The following is a 22380-nucleotide window of genomic DNA, read 5'->3' as shown; positions in this document are numbered from 1 at the left end:
TCAAAACACTTCTCATACTATCAACCCTAACATCAGGCTGAGACTAAGTACTAACCTTTCCTTTGTCACAGATCAAGTCTTAAACCCATAAACAAATTTCACTATATTAGGGGCCACAAACTGAGTCCTAGCACTAGCTGGAGGTTAAGCGATCAGTCTGGCCACAAACTTAGCCCTCAATTGGGAATGGATGTACCCGTGGCACTGGGCACAGTATGGCCACTAACAATTAGCACAGACTGAACTCTACTAGTGATACTCAAATACCTGCTACACTAAGCCAGAGTCTAAGTGCCAAAATGACAACAGGAAATGAACACTCTGAACTCAAACCCTGGCAACATCCAGATCCCAAAACCTTGATTATGGCCTCAGCCTCTAAAGCTGAACTCTAGCTGGATTTTATGTGTTGTTTGTTCTCACCTCAATGCTATCTACAAACTGACAAATAACATAACAGCTAATCCAAAAAACCTGTTTACACTCTTAATCGTAAAACCTTCTTCACAGTAATCCTTACCTTGGTCATTGGTAACTCCCAAACTCTGATACAAGTTTAATCAGATAGCACCACCGCCAATACTGAATGAAGACAAATGCTACACAAAGTAAAAGTGGAACTACTCCCTCCAGACTCAACCCTGACAGTGGCCAAATTGAAATGGCTAACTCAGGTCACTGACTGAGCGCTGCTCTGGCCACAGAATGAGGGCCAACACAGACCACTGTGAATTAGTTCCAAAGAACATTCCTGATATGAGCTATGGACAAAGACAGAATCCTGACACTGGCTAAGGTCAGAAATCACACCTTGAACTTACTCTAGCCAAATATGCACCCCAAATCCTGTTCATATTCATTACTGAAATCCTGGCCACAAACCGTACCATAATTTTGTCTATATATGAAATGTGAACTCTAGTTTGAGACAAGGCTCCAGGGCACATGACAGATAATGTCTTAACATGGCAACAGACTGAATATTAGACATTGACTGTGCCTTACCATTGGCCACAGACTGAGACCTAATTATTGGACCTAGAATAAACTTTAACCATGAATACAAATTGAAACTTAACCTGATGAAAGACTGTACATAAATCCTATTCAGAGTTGTACTTCTTTTTTCCCTAGGCAACATCATCAGCAGGAACACTAATCCCAGGAAGAGCCGTGGTCCTGGCCCTTATTGACTTTCAAGCCTAGAAATAAAAATGATTCCAACATTGACCAAAAACTAAAGTCAAACCTTGAGTTGAGTCCTAACCCTGGGTGTGCTCTAAGTCTGGTCCACAGACTGAGCCCTAACTCTAATTTTAGAATGAGGCCTCTTCCTATACACAGACTAAATCCTAATTCTGGCCAAAATTTGAACCCAAGTCTTATACCTTGACTTCATAAACCAGACCACTCTAGACTTACAGCAGCCTCAGAGTGAGTTTTAACACCCTGAGGCTGCTGTTAGTCCAGAGTGGTCAGAAATGCACTTTGATTTGTGTCACAGATTGAACCATGGCTATAACTCTGAGGCCTAACATTGCTATCAGGCTGAACCCTAAACTCAGTTTGATGGTCTTCTGGTCATGAATCCACATTAGCCTGTAAAAATAGCTACAGACTTACTAAATCTTAACCTAAGAACACACTGAAGCCAAATACACTCCACATTATACACATGAACCCTGGTCTTGACCTGAGCTTTACACTGGCTCTGGATACAGCTCTAACCTTGACCTCCTAATTGATCTCTGAATCCAGCCAGTCCATTTGACCCTGAGCCACTAGTTCACAAATTCATCTTATTATGCAACAACAGATCAAAGAGTATCACCTTTGTATGTACACATACAAATATATATATATACATTTGTGTTTATATATATTATATATAACATTTCCATATAGCTTATATATATGTGTGTGTATATATATGTCACCATACAGAAATAACCATACATACATAGCTGTGACAAGAAATATTACTTATCATAGCTATGTATTTTAATTATTTATATTGTTTGTTGATGGTTTCTCCCTAATAAAATATTACCTCCAAAAGGAAGGGATGTTGTGTGTTTTCTACTTCTCTATTCCCAGCATCTAATAATGTCTGGCACATTACAGGTACTCAATAAACACTTGTTAAATTGATGAATGAGTAATTGCTTGTTACTCTTCTGTCTGGCTACTTTACCTCTCTGTAACATATGCCAGTAATTCTACTTTGCTTTCTCTTTGTTCATCTATTTGGCTATTCCTTCTCAGCTTCCTTGGAAGGCATCTCTTCTTCTACCTGCTACTTGAATATCATTATTTTCTAGAATTTCATAATCTTTGTCTTTTTAAAAATTATTATTCTAAATACTCTCTAAGGTGGCCAGGCACCGTGGCTCACGACTGTAATCTCAGCACTTTGGGAGGCTGAGGCGAGTGGATTATTTGAGGTCAGGAGTTTGAGACTAACCTGCGCAACATGGTGAAACCCCATCTCTACTAAAAATACAAATATATTAGCCACCTGTGGTGGTAGGAGCCTGTAATCCCAGCTACTCAGGAGGCTGAGGCAAGAGAATTGCTTGAACCTGGGAGGCGGAGGCTACAGTGAGCCGAGATTGTGCCATTGCACCTCCAGCCTGGGTGACAGAGTAAGAAGCCGTCTCAAAAAAAAAAAAAAACCAACTCTCTAACTCTCTAAGTAAAGTTTAATCAATTTTTCACTCATTTAATTCTCATCTATATTATACTAATCTCTCCCAAATATTTAGTTCCAACCAAGACCTCTCTCCTGAGCTTCCCACCAGCATTTCTCAGCAGCCTTTCAGGCATCTCCATCCAAAGATTCCACAGACTCTTCAAATTTTAAATTTCCCAAATTGATTTACCTCTATTCTTCACAAAACTTGCTATTCTTTCTAGGTTCCCTGTCTCAGTGAATGGTATTACCATACACTTAGTCTTCCAAGTCAGAACTTAGGAATCATAGTGGACTCCTCCCCTTCTCTCACTTTCCACATCCACCAACTTCTTCTGATCGTTCTATTTCCTGCTAAAAATCCTGTGATGAACAGGAACCCATGTTTTAACTCACTATTAAAGCCCAAAACCTGGCATAGTGTACGGAACATAGTAGATGCTCTGCAAATACTTTGAAATCAATGATCGAATGAAAGTAAACAGTCAAGGAAAAAAGAAGAAAGGAGACAAAGCTGAGAAAAGAGCTTCTGCATTTGATTCACAAAATGTTTTACTGGTGCCCATAATACTGAAAATGCCTTATTTCAGTCTTTTTATGGCTGAAAGAAGGCGATATTTTTCTCTTTTTTTTTTTTTTTTTTTGAGAGACAGGGGGTCTTTCTCTGTCACCCAGGTTTGAGTGTAGTGGTATGATATCAGCTCACTGCAGCCCTAACTTCCTGAGTTCAAGGGATCCTCCTGCCTCAGCTTCCTGAGTAGCTGGGACTACAGGCATGCACCACCATGTCTGGCTAATTTTCCCGATTTTTCATAGAGACAAGGTCTCATTATGTTGCCCAAGCTGGTCTCAAACTCCTGGGCAATCCTACCAACTTGGTGTTCCAAAGTGCTAGGGTTACAGGCATGAGCCCCTGCACCCAATCAATTTTTTTAAAAAATTATTTTATTGGGGGAATTTAAAAGTATAAAAATTATTAAAACATAATTTAGCAATTACCAACCCTCCAGAATGATTCCCCATAATATCCCAGCATATGTGTTCCCAGTATGTTCTATGTGTATATGCTTTAAAAAATAAACACTATATAAGCACAAAAACTCCTCTGATGGTTCTCTCCCACTTTCAAGTTAAACTCTGAACTAACTGATGCTGCCTAATCTAGTCTTTGCAATATGGAGCTTCTGTTGTTGTTCCTGCACTTTTTTTATGTCTTTATGCCTTTGCATATGCTTTGTATAGAATATGGTTCACCACCCAGCCCTAAATCTGACAAATATTTTACTGGTTCTTCAACCAGTTCTCCAGAAGCAGAATGAGTTCTTCCTCCTCTATATTCTTGTAGAAGCCTATGCAGACTTATTTAGAGCATTTTGCACATTGTATACCCATCTATTCTTTCCTCCAGATTCTCCTCCACTACAACTCCCCTCACCTAGATTGTGAGCTACCTGAGGGCAGGGACTATTTTTCTGATTCTGTGGCAACAGTGCCTAGCCCAGAGCCTTGCACAAAGCTGTATGCACCAATCTATTAAATCGCCTTCCTCCTTCACTTATCTTTTTAAAACCTTGGGCAATTACCTTAGCAAAATGCAATTCCTCTGTCTTTCCCTTCATTTTATTCATGAGTCCGAAAGTTGGCCTTATCAGAAAAGTTGCAGTGATTCAACTGTAATGATCCATCAAGCTATAAGAATTCATCTCTAACAGAGAAAAAAAAAGTCAAAAGTTAGAAGTGAAATTAGCCCTAATAAACAACCATTTTCCTCAATTTTTAAATCACTTGAAAGTGCTTGGCATTCCCCACCTGCCTTTATCCAGCTCTTGTAACATATTTTCACTCAAAAGATAAAGTTTCTTAAAGACATATAGTTACTTGTTTTTACTCAAGTTGTATTATCTATCTCTTCTAAACTGTTACATTATAGCAGTTTATGTGGCATTATAGCAGCTATGTTTTTCATGGCAACAACATAGCTTCATTATGGATTAAATAGGCTTCTTCTTCCGGGCTGGTTTAGATCACATTTCTATGCCTATTTATGACGCTGTTTCTAGGGAAAACATAATTCCCAGTTAGAAAAAGTATACATTCTTCCATACGTTTCAAGTGATTTTAATGCAGGTGGTTCACACAGAACACACCTGGAACAATTTCAACAGACTGTAACTCTCAATTAAAATTTTAAGTTTATCGAATAATAAACACCATCTTTTGAAGAACACTTAAAACTCAGTAACAATTTCGAATCACGAAAGTGCTTCCTGCAAAATGCTAAAGCTTAACCGATATGAAAATAAATCTAGAGCCTTCGTCTGTCCCTACAAACACAAACCCATAACCCCAAGACTGATTCTCTAAGACGGTGCACTCCAAACTGCAATACCCAGAATACCCTTCCCGTCTGAACGCTGGGGACAATCGGAAAAGGAGGGGAAGAATTGCGCGTATAGAGAAATAAGTGTCATGACTCCATCTCCCACAATCCTCGGTCTTCACTTGTGTCTCTCCGCCAATGTCAACATGGCATTCCCTCCAGGAAGAACAGCCTCCAGCTACCTCAAAATACATTTCCCATGAAGCCATGGGTTCGGGCCTCCGGCTTCCCTGGTGACTAGTAGCCAATAGGAGACGCCGCAGTGGGCACCGGGTGGGTGAGAGTCCATCCTTGGGACGGAATGCTGGGCCTAGGCCTGGTAGTGCGAGGCGGGCATTTCGGAAGAGAGTGGCGCGGCGTGGGGCCCCGCGAGGGCACTACGCGCCCAGGAGCTGCGGCGTTGGCCCGATTTTCCGCGGCTGTATAAGGACTAGCGCTTCGGTAGCCGGGGAGCTGGAGGTCAGAGAGGCAGAAAGCCCGAGTGGCCTTGGCTGGGGACTGTGGGACTGAGGGGGCCTAGGGAGGAGGGTGCTTCCGGGGCCGCGGTCCTCAGCGCCTAACTCCGCCCAGCTCCGCCTCTGCCGGGGAGGGGGTGTCGGGAGTGGGAGTGGGGGTGGGCTTCTGAGCTCTAGGCGCTTGTTCCCTTGAGCCTGGGAGCGCTCTCTCTTTGGTTTTTTTTTTTTTGGTCCAACTCGCCCGCTCTTTTTCTTTCACAACGCTGCCCGGCTGCGCCTCCTCAGAGGTCTGGTTAGGGTTCGCGTCCAGGGTTTTGCCTAGGTGGTATCTGGACTCTAATTCATACTGCAGGAGTTGGACGATGTCTCCTCTTTTCCCTCAATTTGTATTTCAGGTTTGGGCACACAACCCTCCCTACGCTACATTCCCCATTTCCTCTGGGGCGTGAAAATTCCTTGCCACGCCCAGGGCGTGACTTTTTTTTTCAAACTTTCTCTTTTTGCCTCCTTAATTGATCGCCATCTCTACCGGCTCCTCAGCCACCTGCCACTTACCCCACCACGTCTTTGGAGTGAGAAGGGTTTCTCCTGAATTTCTAGAAGGGATGGGAAGCAAAAGAGGGAAGGAATCTTGCTTTTGAGATGTGTGTTTAAGGTTCAGTACAGGGTTCTGGTGAGAGTAAAAAGCAAGTTCGACTGGTTATCAAAACACAGTGCTTTAGGGGTTTCCAGCAAAGACTGATAGCATTAATGTTGACAAACATTTAGGGGGCACACCAACTACAGAATAAAGGAGATCGTGTGAAACAGACTGTATTAATCATTGTATTATTACAAACGCGTGCAAAAAATGCTAAAGGGGTTAGTGGAAGAGCATACTGATGGGGGTGGTGAGTTAATCCATGGAAGTTCAAGCCTAATCCAGGAAGTGCTGAAGCCCTCATCCAGCTTTCAGACTTTGTGAAGGAGATGAATTTTAATTTGGGCTTCAGCGGAGTACAGGGGATTTGAAGTGGTCAAAGAGGAGAGAGAAAATGCTTCCTGATACTGAGATTGGAGTTTGAGAAGGGTGGACAGAAGAGGGAGCACTTTGAGACAGGTGGGCTTGCCTCATTGGAATAAAAGATGTAAGCAGGAAACAAATAAATAGGGTGGAGAAGCTTGGGGTCATAATGACATGACACTTTGAAACATACACATATGTTTTTATTCTGTATCAAATAAAAATGAAGGCAAAAATTAAGATTGGATGATTTTTCTTTTCATCCTAGGCAACCTGATTTGAGATCAATTCTTGGAGAACACAAAGAAGTGTGATGGTATGTTCCAGGTGTGAGTTTAAATCCAAGAAGAAGCTTGTCTTGCAGATGTTTTGTTTGTAGCTATTCTTAGCTACAGTCTATAGCTGTCAATTTTAAAGCCTAGAGACATCAATTTATTCTTGAGAAATGCATTTGCTATCCCTGTGCATCACATTATCTGAATTGTAGTCATCTCATTGGGTGACAATAATGACTACTATTCATTGAACCCACATAATGTTCTAGTCATCATCATAAATACTTCATTGCATTATCTTAAGAGTGCTATGAAGTAGGTACTATTCCTGTCTTTTTCTGGAAGAAAAGACCAAAATGCACAGAAGTTAAACAATCCACTTAAAGTTACATAGATTATAAGTTGGGTTGAGGTTTGGGTGGACGGATTTCTGACTCCAAAGCTCATGCTCTGTTCAACTTGGTTTGCTACTCCCAATGTTCATTTTTGTTCTTAACTTTCCAGTTGTGGTAAAGACAGATTATTGTGAGGTATAGTTGATCATCCTGGCCAAAAACCAAATGATTCACTGCAAATTTCTATGTCAGAATGTGTTTTCTGTAAAGTAGCTGCCAAAACCAAATTAGCTTAACTGCCATTGCCACTGTAGCTAATTGTGTCTGCCAAAACTATAGTCAGTATGGCTATTTCTGAATTAGATGATTCTCTTTATAAAACATATTATACCTCTAAGCTATTTGGACCTGGAGAGTACTTTGGATTTATTTTATTTTAGCCTTTTCAAAAAGTTACCTTGGACCCTAGATCTCTTTCATGACCTCTGCCCACATGAAGTATTGAGGAAACAATGAAGTACAAGGTGTGAACTCTTCCTGGGGTCTAGTTGGGGAGCTAGATGCCCACAGTTCTGAGATACCATAGTGTGTAGTATAACAGAGGCAAGTACAAAGTGCTATGGAGTGATAAAGGGAGGTGTGACTCACTGGAAAGGAAACTCAGGGAGAAGGCTTCCACAAGGAGGTGACATGACAGATAGGTTTTGAAGGATAGTGAGTTTGCCTCAGGCAGGGAAGGAGTAAAGGGGAGGCATTCTAGATAGAGGAGTCAGTCTGTGAAAGATGTGTGGCTATATAAGAGTAGGACATGATCATTCAATGTAAAAGACTTCAGCATGGCTGGAGTGCAGATTATTTAGGAAAAGGAAGGTATCATAGGTAGGAGAAGACTCTGGAAAGATAGGTTGGGGCTGAGTTGTGAAGAACCTTTATAACAATGCTAAGTTGGAATGCGTCCCCATAGGTCAGTGGTTCTCAAAACGGCAGGGCATCTGCCAGTGGTAGTTACATTGTGCTCCCACAAATATTTTAATTTTACTAGTTACATATTCAGATATGTCTTATAAAACATAAAACTGAACTAAGTCATCACATCTAAGGCTACTTTTGATTTTACTTCATAAAAATAGAAAGTGATCCAGTTTTCAGTTGATTTAAAGACAAATATTAAGTAATTATAGTACATGGTAATATGTACTATTATTGTGAATATGGTAAAAATCACTCAGTAATACTCAAATGACTGAGTATGTGAGAAGTGCTGCTTGAAGACTGTAAGAAACCATTAACACATTTTAGAGAACCACGATCAGATTTTTACTTTAAGGACAATGACAGGAAGGATACAGTGGAGGTGGACATGACTAGATGCTGCTACTCTTTTCCACAGAGAGACAGCAGACCAGGAGGGAACAGATTCAAGAAATATTTAGGAGGTAAAATTATTAGGACTTGGTGGATATTAATATTATTATGTCAGTGTTACCAGAATTATTTTAAAAGTCTGCATGCCCCACTTGCCTCTTGTCTTTATATTCTATGATGAGCAATAATATTGCCAAAACATGCTACATTTCTATGTTCATTAAGATGACAGTGGAAGCTATAGTTACCACTCAAGTGTGGATTTGGATTATACACAACATCCTTCTAAGTGTCCTTGAGAGCAGTAGCACAAATATTCAAGGCACTGATTAGGAATATGAGTATGATCTGTGGCCCTTCGACATCTAAGAAACTCCTCAGCCTTTAAGACTCAGCTCATATGTTAACACCTCTGCAAAGCCTTCTCAACAACCCCCACCCAACCTACATGAATGCATGCAGAAAGCAATGTTAGGTCTCTGGCTTCCATAAGACTCTGCACTTACCTCTGTCCTAGCCTGTACCACACTGTACTATGTCAGCCTGTGGATATTTCTGTGCTTCCCACTAGACTGTGAGCTCCTTGAGGGCAAGGATCAGGTTTCATTCATCCTCATACCCATAGCATCCAGAACAGACTTGACACATAGTAGTCACCTAATAAATGGTTATTGGGTTAAAATAATTGATAAACAGATTTGCATGAATATAACTGGGGACTTTGGTAGCACAGAGTGCCAAATGCTATGAAAAGACTAGCTGTTTGATACATTTGCTACTTTTTCTGAAGAAAGCAGCGAATTAAAGTGCCCATAATTTCACTAAAGACCTATTTTTTCTCTCTTTTCTTCACTCTCCCCTGTTTATCTTACCTTTTTCTTTCTCATCATTTACCTGTCCAGACACCTGTTCCTTAGCCCATTGCTTTGCTTCTCTTGACAGAGTTCACTTTCCTCCTGCCCTGATACTTTTCCAGGAAACATTCCTCCTTCTACCCACCCAAGTCCAGTGCACTCCATCCTTGACATCACTCACAGGTTCATCTCCTCCTACTCATAGACTCTGCTAGTTGATACAGCTCTTCTGGAGAGCAATTTGTCAATATGTATCAGAAACCTTAATGGAATGTAGCTTTTAACCTACCACTTCAACTTCTAGGGCTCTATGCTGAGGAAACAATCATGATGTTGTGAAAATGTAATACTCAGGACATCTATCCCAGAGTTGTTTATACTAATAGAAAAAACAAAAAAAGAATATCTTAAATGCACAATACTAGGGGTTTGAATGAAATCAATTGTGGTACATTTATAGAAGGGATTACTAAGTAGTCTTAAAGTTGATTTTACCAAACAATATTAAATGATGTGGAAAATTGTTTTTGATATACTAAGGAAAAATTCGCATCATAAAACTCTCACTACAGAGTGGCAAATCCCAGTTTAAAAACATACACATATCACATATACACATAACACACAAACATCTGTGTAGACATATATAGGAAAAATTCTGTAATATTAAACACACAAAAATATTAATAGGGGTTTGCTACAAATGGTAAGATTGTGTATGACTTCTACTTTTAACCTTTTACATATTTTTATTTTCTAATCTACAATACATTTGTTAATTTTTAAAAAGTTATTTTGGCCAGGCACAGTGGCTTAAACTTGTAATCCCAGCACTCTTGGAGGCCAAGGCAGGCAGATCACCTCAGGTCAGTAGTTTGAGACCCGCCTGACCAATGTGGGGAAATGCCTTCTCTACTAAAAACACAAAAATTAGCTGGGCATGATGGTGTGTGCAGCAGAGGTTGCAGTGAGCTGAGATTACACCACTGCACTCTAGCCTGGGTGACAGAGTAAGACTCTATCTCAAAAAAAAAAAGTAAGAAAAAGTTATTTGAACATGTTTTCCCAGCATCCACCATTGTCTTAGTTTGAGGCATACCTTCCACCTAACAGACGTACATCACTTCCTGGATTACTGCTGCCTCCAGCCTGCTTCCTTCTAGTCCACTCTTTACCAATGCAGACAGAATGATTTTTGTAAATCACAAATCTAAAGCTATTTGGCCTCTATGTAAAAGAGTTCAAAGCCTGTCCATAGTCTTCAGGATAATATCCAAAATTCTTAGACTGGCTGATGAAAGCTTTGAAAATCAGCTCCCAGCTTGCCCCTCTAGTATCAGTTTTTCCTTCTATGATTTACTTTTTTGGGGGTTCTTTGACCAGTGCCAGGCACATAATAGGTATTTAATTAATGTTATCCAATGTTGATGTGGACTATATGGATTAGTAATTGTGTGCCAGGCAATTTACTGGTATTTAACTCTCAGGGCAGAAATATTAAACACATAAAATAGTTATTCCTATTTTACAGATGAGGAAAACTAAATACATCAAAGCGAGAAAAAAAGTTATCATAATAAAGAGCATTTTTTTTTTTTTTGAGACGGAGGTTTGCTCTTGTTACCCAGGCTGGAGTGCAATGGCGCGATCTCGGCTCACCGCAACCTCCGCCTCCTGGGTTCAGGCAATTCTCCTGCCTCAGCCTCCTGAGTAAAGAGCATTTTTTAAAGAGCAAATTAAAAACCTCCTGCCATAACTCTGTTCTCTTTATTTTCCAACAATCCCTACTGGTCCTTCTCAGTAAGAAAAGAGGCTTCATACACTCCCTTGGGCAAGTTATATGTGACCACAGCATAACAAGAACAGCCTCAAACTGACATGGTCTTACCATGTCGTGATTCACATTGTGTTCATGTACAGAAATCTTGCCTTTGTGTACATAACACTTCATGCAGGAGAGATGGAATAGCTCCAATTGCTCTGTTTTTCTTTATTTTTTGAAATTCTATGTCATTTGGGATGGGAATGTTAGCAAAGCTACAGACAACTGTGATAGAATTGAATGTACAAGAAACAATGTGTCTCGTGGGAGCCGATGTCATTGGTTAATTTATTTTTTTAAATGTCATGTAGATGTATTTTCCAGCAATCTATCCCCAGGGAAGACCTTGGTTGAATTCAATAGTTAATCCTACTTACAGAATGCAGCCCATGTGCACACTATATTCTTGCATTGTTAAGTGATTTTAGACATATGTAGTGGATTACCATAATGACATACAATTGAGCGTATACAGGAAATCTGATTTTCTCTGCAATAATGTATCAGTGGTCATATTGTCATTCAGGATCCTGAGGTGTAGTCTGACATTCATTTTCCTTTCAAATAATACCCATTGTGCAAAAATGGATGATTTCTAAGGGACAGAAGTCCTAAGCATGAGTCATCTGAATAAAATAACAATTCTTTATAAGGAATTGTCATCTTTCAATACTCCAGAAAAAAAACATCTATAGTTTTCCTGCTTCATGATCAAATAAGTTGAACATAGAAATTACAGATAGGGTTTCACTTCATTCGATGAATTATTGTAGACTTACTATGTGAAAGTACTCTGTTGCACAGTGCACTAGATACTCATAATTGCCTTCCTTTTTAATGCATTCTGAACAAAACAGGGAAAGAGCGAGGGAGGGAGAGAGAGAGAGTGAGCACAAGTAAGCACATAAGAGCAAGAGCATTCAAGAGCAAATTAAAGAAATAGAAAATTTTAACAGCGGATCTATGTTATAAATGAAAATTTACCTGGCTGAAAATTGGGATATGTACCCATGGGGATGTGTTGTTTATTTTTTTCCTGTGGGAAATCTAGGCAAAAGTAAGCTACCAGATAGCTGATAAGCAAATGATCTACTTCTCTGTTTACAAACAGTATGAAAGAAGGAACAGTGACTTTCTGTGCATCCTAGCCCTGCACAAGCCTGCTGGTGATGTGAGAGTTATGATTGTGTCAGCTTTTCCAGGGTTTCTGTCTCTGCTGCAGAGATTTGGCAGACACCTCTGACAAATTTTATGTCTCTTAAATCTTCCTCAAGCTAAGCTTGGCTCTTAGATTTATATGTACAAAAAAGTAAAGTGTTTACCAGTTTGACATTTTTGAAGATCAAAACAGACTTAGTTTAAAAAAAATTCAGTATACACTTCAGTTTAGTCAGAAAGACCTAATTGCTTTTTGCTGTTTGTTTAAAACAGCCTAAACGTGTACTTTTCAGAAATGACTGCTGATCATATATCTAAAGATTTATGTTCTAGTCCTCAATGTTGCTTCCTTTTTTTCTTGCCTACAAACTGATAAGTTTTGCTGAAGTCTTAATTTTCCTTTTTTGCCTTTACTGATACGTAGTATAAAACACTGTAGGATGGAAATATGGTGAAATACATCGGCAATCTAGGAGGGAAAAAAAGATAGTTTTTATTAGCTCTGCTTCCCTTCCCTTTTTGGTGCTCTGTTTTTCAGTGGTCTCTTACCCACAAAATATTGTTCCTTGGCATAATAACGATAGGTGAGCAGAAGAATCAAGAGCTTCCAGTGACCACTCATTAAGAAAGCTAGTCCAAATGCCTCTGTAGGCAGAGCACAAATGAATATGGCAGTCATTCAGGAGAATTGAGACACTGTATGGAGAATGTTACTTCAGAGAACATTGCTTCAGTGATGAACTATGAAAGATAAGGATGGAGAAATCCCCAGTAAGGGCCCTTGTCATCTGCTCCAGCTACTCTTCATTTTTAACCAGCAACAACTGCTAGTGAGAATTTCCTGGGATAGAAACTGCCCCACAATAAGCCCCCATAAGGTGTCCTCCTGTCAGCTTTTCTTCAGTCAGGTCCTCAAATGTACTTCACTAAGATTATTATGGTCACATACCATTCTAATTTTCACCTTTCAAGAAATGCTGAGTTGGACTTCAATGAGTACTTGATGTTCAAACTCATTCATTCAGTGGACATTTGAGCATGTATACAGGACCAGACCCTATGCTAAGCACCAGGACTGTAATAATGAATTTGATGTAATCCCTGCCCTTAAGGAGCTCACAGTCTAATAGGGGAGATAGACACTCAAACCAGTGATTATGTTCTGATATGAAAGGTACTCAAAAGAGAGAGAAGGTGCTCTTGGAATATGGTGGAGGGAATTACAGCTGTGGGTGGACAACTTAGAGATCAGAGTCTAACTGTGCTAAATCATAAAGGATGAAGAGCGTTGCCTAGTCTCTGTGTGGACAAAGAGGTGATGGGCAAGGATTCCAGGCAGAGGGACCACCAACACATGCAAGGCAGTCAAATGTATAAAACTGGATGGTTCAGGGAAAGGTAAGATATGGTGTGTGAACCACTTAAAGTGTGGGAAAGGGGGACAGGAAAATAGTCTGGAAAGCTATCCTGTGGCTGATTGGGTGAATTAAGTCGGTTTGCTAAGAAGTGTGGCCATTGTCCTATATGCAGGAATGAGTGAACACAGGGTTTTAAATGGGGAGAGTAACATAATTGCATTGGAGAATGGACTTCATGGGGGGACAAACTGAAGACAGACCAAGTCCACTTTTTTTTTTAATTTTATTTTTTTATTTTGAAATAATTTCAATTTAGACAAAAGAATCATATAAAGAATATTCTTAAAATAACCATTTGAGGATAAAATTTTAACATGATGCTTCATCATTTCTGAATATTTTATTTGAATCTCCTACCAAAAAAAAAGATCTTCCATATATAACTACAATACAATCATAGACATCAGGAAATTTTCTTTTTTAAACATTTTACTTTAAGTTCTGGGATACATGTGCAGAATGTACAGGTTTGTTACATAGGTGTACATGTGCTGTTGTCAAGGATCTAGAAACAGAAGTACCATCTGACCCAGCAATCTTATTACTGGGTATATATCCAAAGGATTATAAAGTCCACTTTATACTTTGGAAGTCTTTAAGAGGTTTTACCCTAATCACTTGCCATTATTCAGGAATGCCGTCTCTGTTAGGGTTTCTTTCCATATACAGAGATCACTTTGAACAGTGATTTCCTTCTGCACACAGGACATAACTTCCTGCACTCCTTCACATGTTACTTAGATGAATATTCATTCTTTCCAACTCAAATCAGTGATTCCAGAAGTAATTGAGGTTTGATTATCATGAAGGAAAGAAATCAGTTTTGAAGCACAGCAGCTTCATTTCCAAAACATTCTATGAGGCTTATTTATTGCTTGCTGAGTCAGCAGGGCTGAGGCACGTGTTGGTCAGCTCCCCTTAGGAGTTGGGGGAGGAAAAAGGAAAGGCTGAAGAGATGTCAGGGAGTGGCTGTTTGAAGAATAAGCAGCAACCAGAATGTTGGAAATCCCCAAAGGTCGCATCCAGATATGGGAAGTCGATATACACACCAGATTTAGATACTGTAAATGGCTTCCTGTTTTCCACAGGATGAAGTCCAAACTCTTCAGCCTGACATTTAGTACTCTCTGCAATCTGGCTCCAACCTACCTTTCTAATCTTTATACTTCTGTCTTACAGAACTCTGCTCTAACCAGTTACCCTTTCAGACACTGCTTTGGTATTCCCTTGCTTACACTGGGAGCCCTCTCAGCGAATGGATTGTATTTTTCACTTCTTTGAATCCCCCAAACTGCCTAGCATAGTGTCTTGCATATAGTAGGCCCCCAAGATGTATCTGTGACTGTTATTGTTCCACATCCTTCCACCATTCGTTCCAATATCGCTATTAACCTAATGCCGTCACTACTGAAAATGGCAACTGAGACACTAGGTGAAAGAGGTTGGTGCTCAACCAATTATCCCAGCCTGGCCATTTCATGGCAAGCAAGCTGAGGCTAAGAGAGTAGAAGTGACTTGATCAAGATCAAACACTGAAGAAAATCAGGAGACCTCAGTTCTTCTGACTCCCTATCCAGTGTTCATTCTGTGGTTCCCTTATAAGTTTTTAGCTTGAAGTATTTTTTTTTTTTTTTGAGTCGGAGTTTCACTCTTGTTACCCAGGGTGGAGTACAATGGCGCGATCTCGGGTCACAGCAACCTCCACCTCCTGGGTTCAGGCGATTCTCCTGCCTCAGCCTCCCGAGTAGCTGGGATTACAGGCACGCGCCACCATGCCCAGCTAATTTTTTGTATTTTTGGTAGAGACGGGGTTTCACCATGTTGACCAGGATGGTCTCGATCTCTTGACCTTGTGATCCACCCGCCTCAGCCTCCCAAATTGCAAGCATCATACAAGAATTTTTATATACCATTCGCTCAGATCCACCAATTATTATTATTTTGTGCTGTTTGCTTTATACTTTTCTATAGAATTATAATTATTTTGTTCTGAAACACTTATGGTTGATAAGCCATACCCCTTTCCCCCTCTCCTTTTTCTCAACCTTTTATTATGAAAATACTCAAATATAGAGAAAAATTAAAAGAATTGTACAGTGAACACCCAGATACTCACCATTTAGATTCTATAATGAACATTTAGTTATTTCGCTTTGTCACCTATTCATCTATCCATTCTTTTATGCATTTCAGATTAAGTTGCAGACATTAGTACAGTATTTAAAAATTTTTCCATATGCATATTATTGACTAGATGAACAAACTATTTTGTGCTCTGAAATCAACCAAATCATCCTGCATTATACCTGCTTTTACTGTGTTGCCAAAATTCTAGTCTACCTGTGTATCTTAGATCCATTTGGCCATGGATCACATGTGTTTTTCATTAACTCTTAGATGCCTTTCTATTTCACCTAGTGTTGTACCAGGCACACATTCCATAGACACCACTTGATACTGTTGAGCAGAGACAGAGCTAGTGCCAGAGGAGGAACCACAACAAAACCAGAATAAACTGGGGAAGGAATAAAGAAGGTTTGAGAAGAGAGCCACAGGTAAATGGGAAAGAAGTCAGGGCTTGAAGAATTGGGGGGAAGCAGGATGCCTCTGCTTGTCTGGTACTTCCAGCAGTACTATCTGCTACTTCTGAGGCTTATCTTTTAAAGGATGGGTTCCAGGAAGCTAAGGCCAACTGCTGCTAAGCTACTCTCTAGGAAAACCCAATTAATATATTCATGTTGCTTCATGAATATGCTGATTTACCATAAGATGCAGGTTAGTTTTGGAGAATGTAGGTGGGCCACTGAAAACCTTTCAAACTATATGTGTGCTATAGCCAAACAGCACTTAAACTCAATGAATCCCAGTTTCCTTTTTCTTTATAACCTCTCCTTTATTTTATTGTTTATAAATACAAGGATAGCTCTCATCTGTCTTTACTGAGTTGTCATTTTGTGCCAAGAACTATGTGAGATGCTATGAGATCATTGACACTTTCCAACAGCCTGCCAAGGTAGGGACTATTTCCTCCCCATTTTCCAGATAAGAAAACTTGAGATGCAGGGTGGTTAAGTATCTTGTCCATAAGACAAAATTCAAGAAACTCAGGTCTGCCTCACTCTAGAGCCCAGTAGTCCTAACCATTATACCAAACTGTCAAATGAAATTAAAAATAATGTCAACCCAGTATAAATGCAAGGAAGTTTACTTTCACACTATTGAATCAGCATGTAATTTATTCACTAAGCAAGCCCAACTGAATCATTGAATTAAAACTATTCCTTTAATTCTTAGAATATTGTTAAAGTAATGGATTCAAATTGCCTGAGTTCAAATCCTAGTACCCATCAAGTATGTAAGCAAGTTACTTAACATCAGTAAGCCTTAGTTTCCTTGCCTATAAAGTGAGGATAAAAGTGTCTACTGTAGGAGGATTACTTGACCCCAGAAGTTCAAGGTTACAGCCAGAGTTGATTGTGTTACTGCTCTCCAGCCTGGGTGACACAGCAAGACCCTGTCCCTAAACAAACAAACAAACAAAAAATTCTACCATATAGCATTGTATTGTGATGATTAGTAAAGAAAATTATGTAAACTTTGCTAGGGCTGACATGTAACAGGGGCTCAGCCTATCCTAGATCACTGTCATTTCTTCCCTCCTATTTTTATTGGACCAAACAACTCATCTGTAGCTTTCACTTGAGGAAAACAAACTATTACTGAAACATTTTTTGAGAAGAGATATTCTGAAAAGAATATTAAGTTATTTCTGAGGATGAACCAGGACAGTTACCAACTCTTAGGTGAAGTGTATTTATTTTTTTAAAAAAACTTTAAAAATGTAATTTATTTATTTAAGAGATGGGATCTTACTCTTTCCCAGGCTGGTCTCAAACTCCTGAGCTTAACTGATCCTCCCACCTGGGCCTCCCAAAATGCTAGGATTATTGGTGTGAGCCACCATGCCCAGCCATGTATATTTCAAAATAAGCTAGAAACATGAATTCCTTAAGAGAGTTGGGGTGGTCCATCTCTCTGCCTCCTGCAGATTAACGCTAAATTGTGACTATCTGTTTCATCACTAGACTAAATTCCACAACTGGCATAGACTATTAAACCTGGGATTTTGGCAATCCCAGCCTGGCCATTTCATGGCAAGCAAGCTGAGGCTAAGAGAGTCGAAGTGACTTAATCAGGATCAAGCACTGAAGATAATCAGGAGACCTCAGTTCTTCTGACTCCCTATCCAGTGTTCATTCTGTGGTTCCCCTGTGAGCTTTCAGACAGGTGAAACCAAGCCTTGCTGTGTGATCTTTGCAGGAGTTTGAACTGATTGGAATCTCAGGGTTTGGTCCAAGTTTGGTCAATTCAGAAAACATGAAACTTTGTTCTGGTTCAAATCAGTTTGCTAGTTTTTGTTGTTTTCAAACTGTTAACATTTCTGTTTTGTTTGGAGTTTAGCAACTAGTGTTGTCTCTCCCCATTTAGATTCATGGTTTGGTTCAAGTTATTGGTTCTTTGAAATCTTCCACTGGGACTTTTGTTTTTTACAAGAATATTCAAAATGTGGGGTGGCCAGTGATGGAAATTCATTTGAAAAGATCAGTCAGGCTTGGTGACGGCTGCCAAGGAGGAGCTCGGGTGGTTTAGGGAAACATTAGTGCTTACATTCTGGAACTTGAAATCAGGATAATGGAAGCAGTGCAATGGTTTTTGGTGTGCGTGTTTGTTTTTATCAGGATGCTCTGATGCTTTCATTGCCCTTCTTGCTAATCTGGGTTGAAACTGCTGCTTCCCACCTCATTGACTTTGGGACACTCAGTCATGTTCCTCATGTTTTTGACTGTGAGAAAGAAGCTAACAAAAAGTCATCCTTCCTGTCCTTTTCCCTTTACTTTGAATGGCCCTTCTGAGGAATTTGAGGAATATGAATTTCAAGCCTAAATGCATGGAGGAGTTTAGTTGCAATGCCCAAAGGCAGAACAACCCAATTCTGAAATACAGCCTCGGTTCCTTTCTTACCAATGTGGTTTTTAAAGTCTCAGGCAAGCCTACTTTGCTGAACCTGAAACTGGACTGACACCTTCCTTAGTGGCCAGCCATACTGCTGGTGAGGCTGTGGTGGAGGGTTGTAAGGATGACACCTCTGGAGAATTGTATCCCACCTCCCTGAGTTTCCGAATGGCAGAGGAAAGTGAGATCTGATGGTAGGGCTGTCGGTACCTTTTCAAGCTCTTGACTGTTTACCTAAGCAATTGGAAGGCTAGGATTGCAGCTCTGGTGGTAAAGGGGCCACTCCCAATACCTCAAAAGACAAACACTTTTTATTATAGTAGGTGAGACTTTGGATGATCTCAGCAAGTATGTTTCTGATTAGAGAGCTCTCACTTCAGATTCATTTTGTTTTCTCCACCCCTCCCTTCTCCTTTCCTCCTTCTCATCTCTTCTCTTTTTCTCCCCTCCCCCTTTCAGCAGCTCACTTGCTCTTAGCTACCAATTACCTGTTTTGTGATTAATATTATCCGTTTTCCCTATGGGTTTAACATAGATTTTGACTGTATATTTTACTGGCATCTTCAGTAGTAGCAATGATGTTCAAAGGGGCAGTTAGAAAAAGTTTTCTTTCTTCTTACAAGAAGTATGATGGGCACTTTTTTGAGGGCACAGATGGCACTAGATGGGGCCAAGGGGAGGTGACATCTGATATTTCTGCTCTATTCCCCACCTTTCTTTTGGCTGCTTCAGATTTGGTCCATGTGGACAAACACACACTTGGGTAACCACCACACAGATGGAAATCAGGACATGTGGGATTTGGCTGAACGAAAGATCCCCAAACATTGCCTGGATCATTTAGTGCCCCAGGTGTGGCCACCCCAGGACTTCATGTGCTAAAATTGTGTCCCAGCTGAAGCCAGCTGGTCACTGTATATATAGTATCAAGGCAGCTTGGAGCCTCATAAAGCGTGACTTTGAATTTTTACCTTTTGGATTTAGATTTAGCTAATCAACTCAAATCCTACTGCAACACACTGGGCAATGAGAATGTAACAGGCACATAGAAAGCTTGAACAAAAGCAGATGCTCATTGTCTAGTAGTATGCATTCCAGATGGGACATAATACTAGACCATATGAAGAAAAATGGACTGACTTTCTGGAAAGGAAAGAGAGAACTTTGTGGACTTCAATCTCTTTAATAAACTTTTGATGCATTATTTTAAAATTTTTTCAGAAACGTTCCCTGCTGTGGAATTTTAAGAGCAAACAGCAATTCCTTCTAATTTAAAAATTCCTTCTAATATAAGAATTGAACAGTGTTTCATGAAATTATATTGGTTGTTTCTTTTTTTTTTTTTTTTTTACCTTATGTGATAGAGGTGCCTCACTTCAGTCATTTAGGCAAGATTTATTTAGGGCATGGTAATAATAATCCCATATAATTGTACAGCCTTTTACAATTTACAAACGGGTTTTCATACCTATTATCTCATTAGCTCTCCCAGCAATCCTGTGAAACAGTCAGGATAGGTACTATTATCCCCAATTAATAAATAAAGGGAACTTAGCCTCAAAGAAGTTAAGTGACTTGTCCAGAGTCACATAGTTAGGAAGTTGAAAAACTGGAAGCTGAACCCAGGTTTCCTGATACACAGCCCCAGTGCTCCCTCCTTTGGTTGTATCATGTTTCCTTCCAAAGACACTGTCTCCTTTTTGTTCCTACTCATGATTAATTTTAAAATCCATCCAAAACTGAGCTTTAATTTTGTGGATAAGTAAAACTGAAGCACTTACATGTAAAGTGCTTTCTTAACTCCCCTATGAAGTGGGTCCTGCACATAGCTCTTGGCTTTTCGCCTTCATTTTAACTAAACTATTTTTGGGTAGACATAGACTTGTTTTTTATGTTAAGTATATGCACAAAAGTTGTGTGATCCACTGATTATAGGTGTGAAAGCTGCACTTGGGGAATGGGACTATGGATGAAAAGTTGGCTTAAAATAATTAGCTTCTTGCCTTTGTGTTAAGAGATGTCATGTTCAATAGAATTTAATTTCTCTGTACTTCCTTTGCTTCCAGGCTTTTAAATACAGTTCTTTAGGGAAAATTAGCAAATATTCATTCTGAATGTTGATTTTTCAGGAACACGGGTAGCCAGAGGAAAGAAAAAGTAAAGGGGTGACTTTCTGTGTCCTATAAGAGTGGGCAAGGATTATTTTGTTTGGAGCTGTGAGCTAAGATTTCTTCCAAGGCATGCAAATTGTAAAGTTCTGATTTGTCAACTGCGTGCTGTTTCTTTAGGCACTGATGTATGAAATCCTGAACGAATTCTCCGATGAACATACTGCTAATTGCTTCTCCACCTGCTCTCCAACCTCCTCCACCCCACCCCCTCCACTCCCAATTCAGCCTATAAGTGTCCGTCATTGGAGATGGATGGTGACACATGCAGTAATAGCAATTCATAAAAGCCAGTTCCAGCCCTTGTCTTCAAGGCTCCTGGATTTTCCACTGCCTGCTTTTGTGTAAGTGAAGTGGATGGAAGTGCTACTGGCATCAGAATCCTCCTCCCTATGCTCCGTTGCTAAAGCTCAGTTGCTCGGCTGGAGCTGAGCTAAACAGAAGCGTCGGATCTAAGCTGAATTATAGCTATTTTTCTTTTCCTTCAATGGGGTGGGTGGGTTAGGGATAGGGTGTAGCGGGGGCTTGGGGTGCTTTGGCTTTTCTTCTTGTGGAGAGAAGAGGGTAAGGAGAGAATAACTCACGATAGGATATAACGTGAAACAGTTCCCTGAAGAGTGTCACAATGTTCCTGGTACAATATACAGGTATAGTATATGTTGTTTTATCTGAATTTCCTCTTTGTTTCAAAGTGCATTTCTTTCTTTTATTTTTCTTTCAGTTCAACTGTACTGAAGGACAAATAAGGTTCTAATGAGCTAAACAAAATAGCTGCATAAAACATGCCTGCCCCCAGCTATAATGTTTGTAGCAGATTGCTGTATAAAATCTGCGTTTTCTGTTAAACTGGTAGTCCCGATCCCTTAATTGTGCACGCTTCTCTGCTGTATTCTTGTATTGAATTTTTCAAGTCTTATGTCTGCAACTGGTAGTATGTGATATAGCTTAAAGTGTTTGCACACAAGACTTAGTGCTTTGGAAGCAAAAAGCAATTTTAAAACACTTAGTGTGTTATGTTTCTCTTGAGTTTATTAACCCCTGTATTTGTTAATTGGCTTTATAGATTTGGGATATAGTTAAAGAGTAGGGAAACCTCAAATAGGAAGCATTCCAGGACACATCTGTTTGGTAAATTTAGTTATTTTACGTTAGTGATCTCAGGTTGATGAACATTATATGTTATTGTTGTTTATTCTCCTCATTGGAAAAAAAAAGTGCTCAAAACAGCAAAGCTAAAAATATGAGCCCCAAACCATCTGTATTGTAAAATATCCTTGAATCAAAAGTGTTTCTTAAGTATTCTCTTAAGCTTTCAGAAACATAATGGTCCATAATAATGAAGAAGACTCTGATCAGGTATGGGCGAATGCTTTTTGAAAGGCTTCTTATACATACAGCAGTTAGACAGAAAGGTCCCTTGCAAATGAAAAACCCCGAGAAAG

At 39.7% G+C, this 22380-nt stretch overlaps 1 protein-coding gene across 10 annotated transcripts in view; it reads left to right on the top strand.

The window, feature by feature from the left end:
• The first annotated feature begins 5347 nt into the window (after positions 1–5347).
• ENOX2 (ecto-NOX disulfide-thiol exchanger 2) overlaps positions 5348–22380 on the top strand; it is a 290714-nt gene continuing 273681 nt past the window's right edge. For 4 of the 10 annotated variants that reach the window (XM_078363071.1, XM_035289388.2, XM_078363070.1 and 1 more), the window contains exons 1-2: positions 5348–5531; positions 6799–6846. Coding sequence is in view for 3 of the 10 variants with exons in the window: in XM_035289386.3 (XP_035145277.1) it covers positions 21564–21585 (22 nt within the window). In the remaining 7 variants the exon portion in view is untranslated. Of the gene's footprint in view, positions 5532–6798; positions 6858–21249; positions 21586–22380 lie in introns of those variants that run through there. The other 6 variants (XM_078363075.1, XM_035289389.3, XM_035289386.3 and 3 more) reach the window with 4 other exon arrangements.

The sequence above is a fragment of the Callithrix jacchus genome, chromosome X (genome assembly GCF_049354715.1).
Source record: "Callithrix jacchus isolate 240 chromosome X, calJac240_pri, whole genome shotgun sequence".
Classification (NCBI taxonomy): Eukaryota; Metazoa; Chordata; class Mammalia; order Primates; family Cebidae; genus Callithrix; species Callithrix jacchus.
Note: the sequence above shows the minus strand (reverse complement) of the source record. Positions and strands in the feature narration are given on the sequence as shown.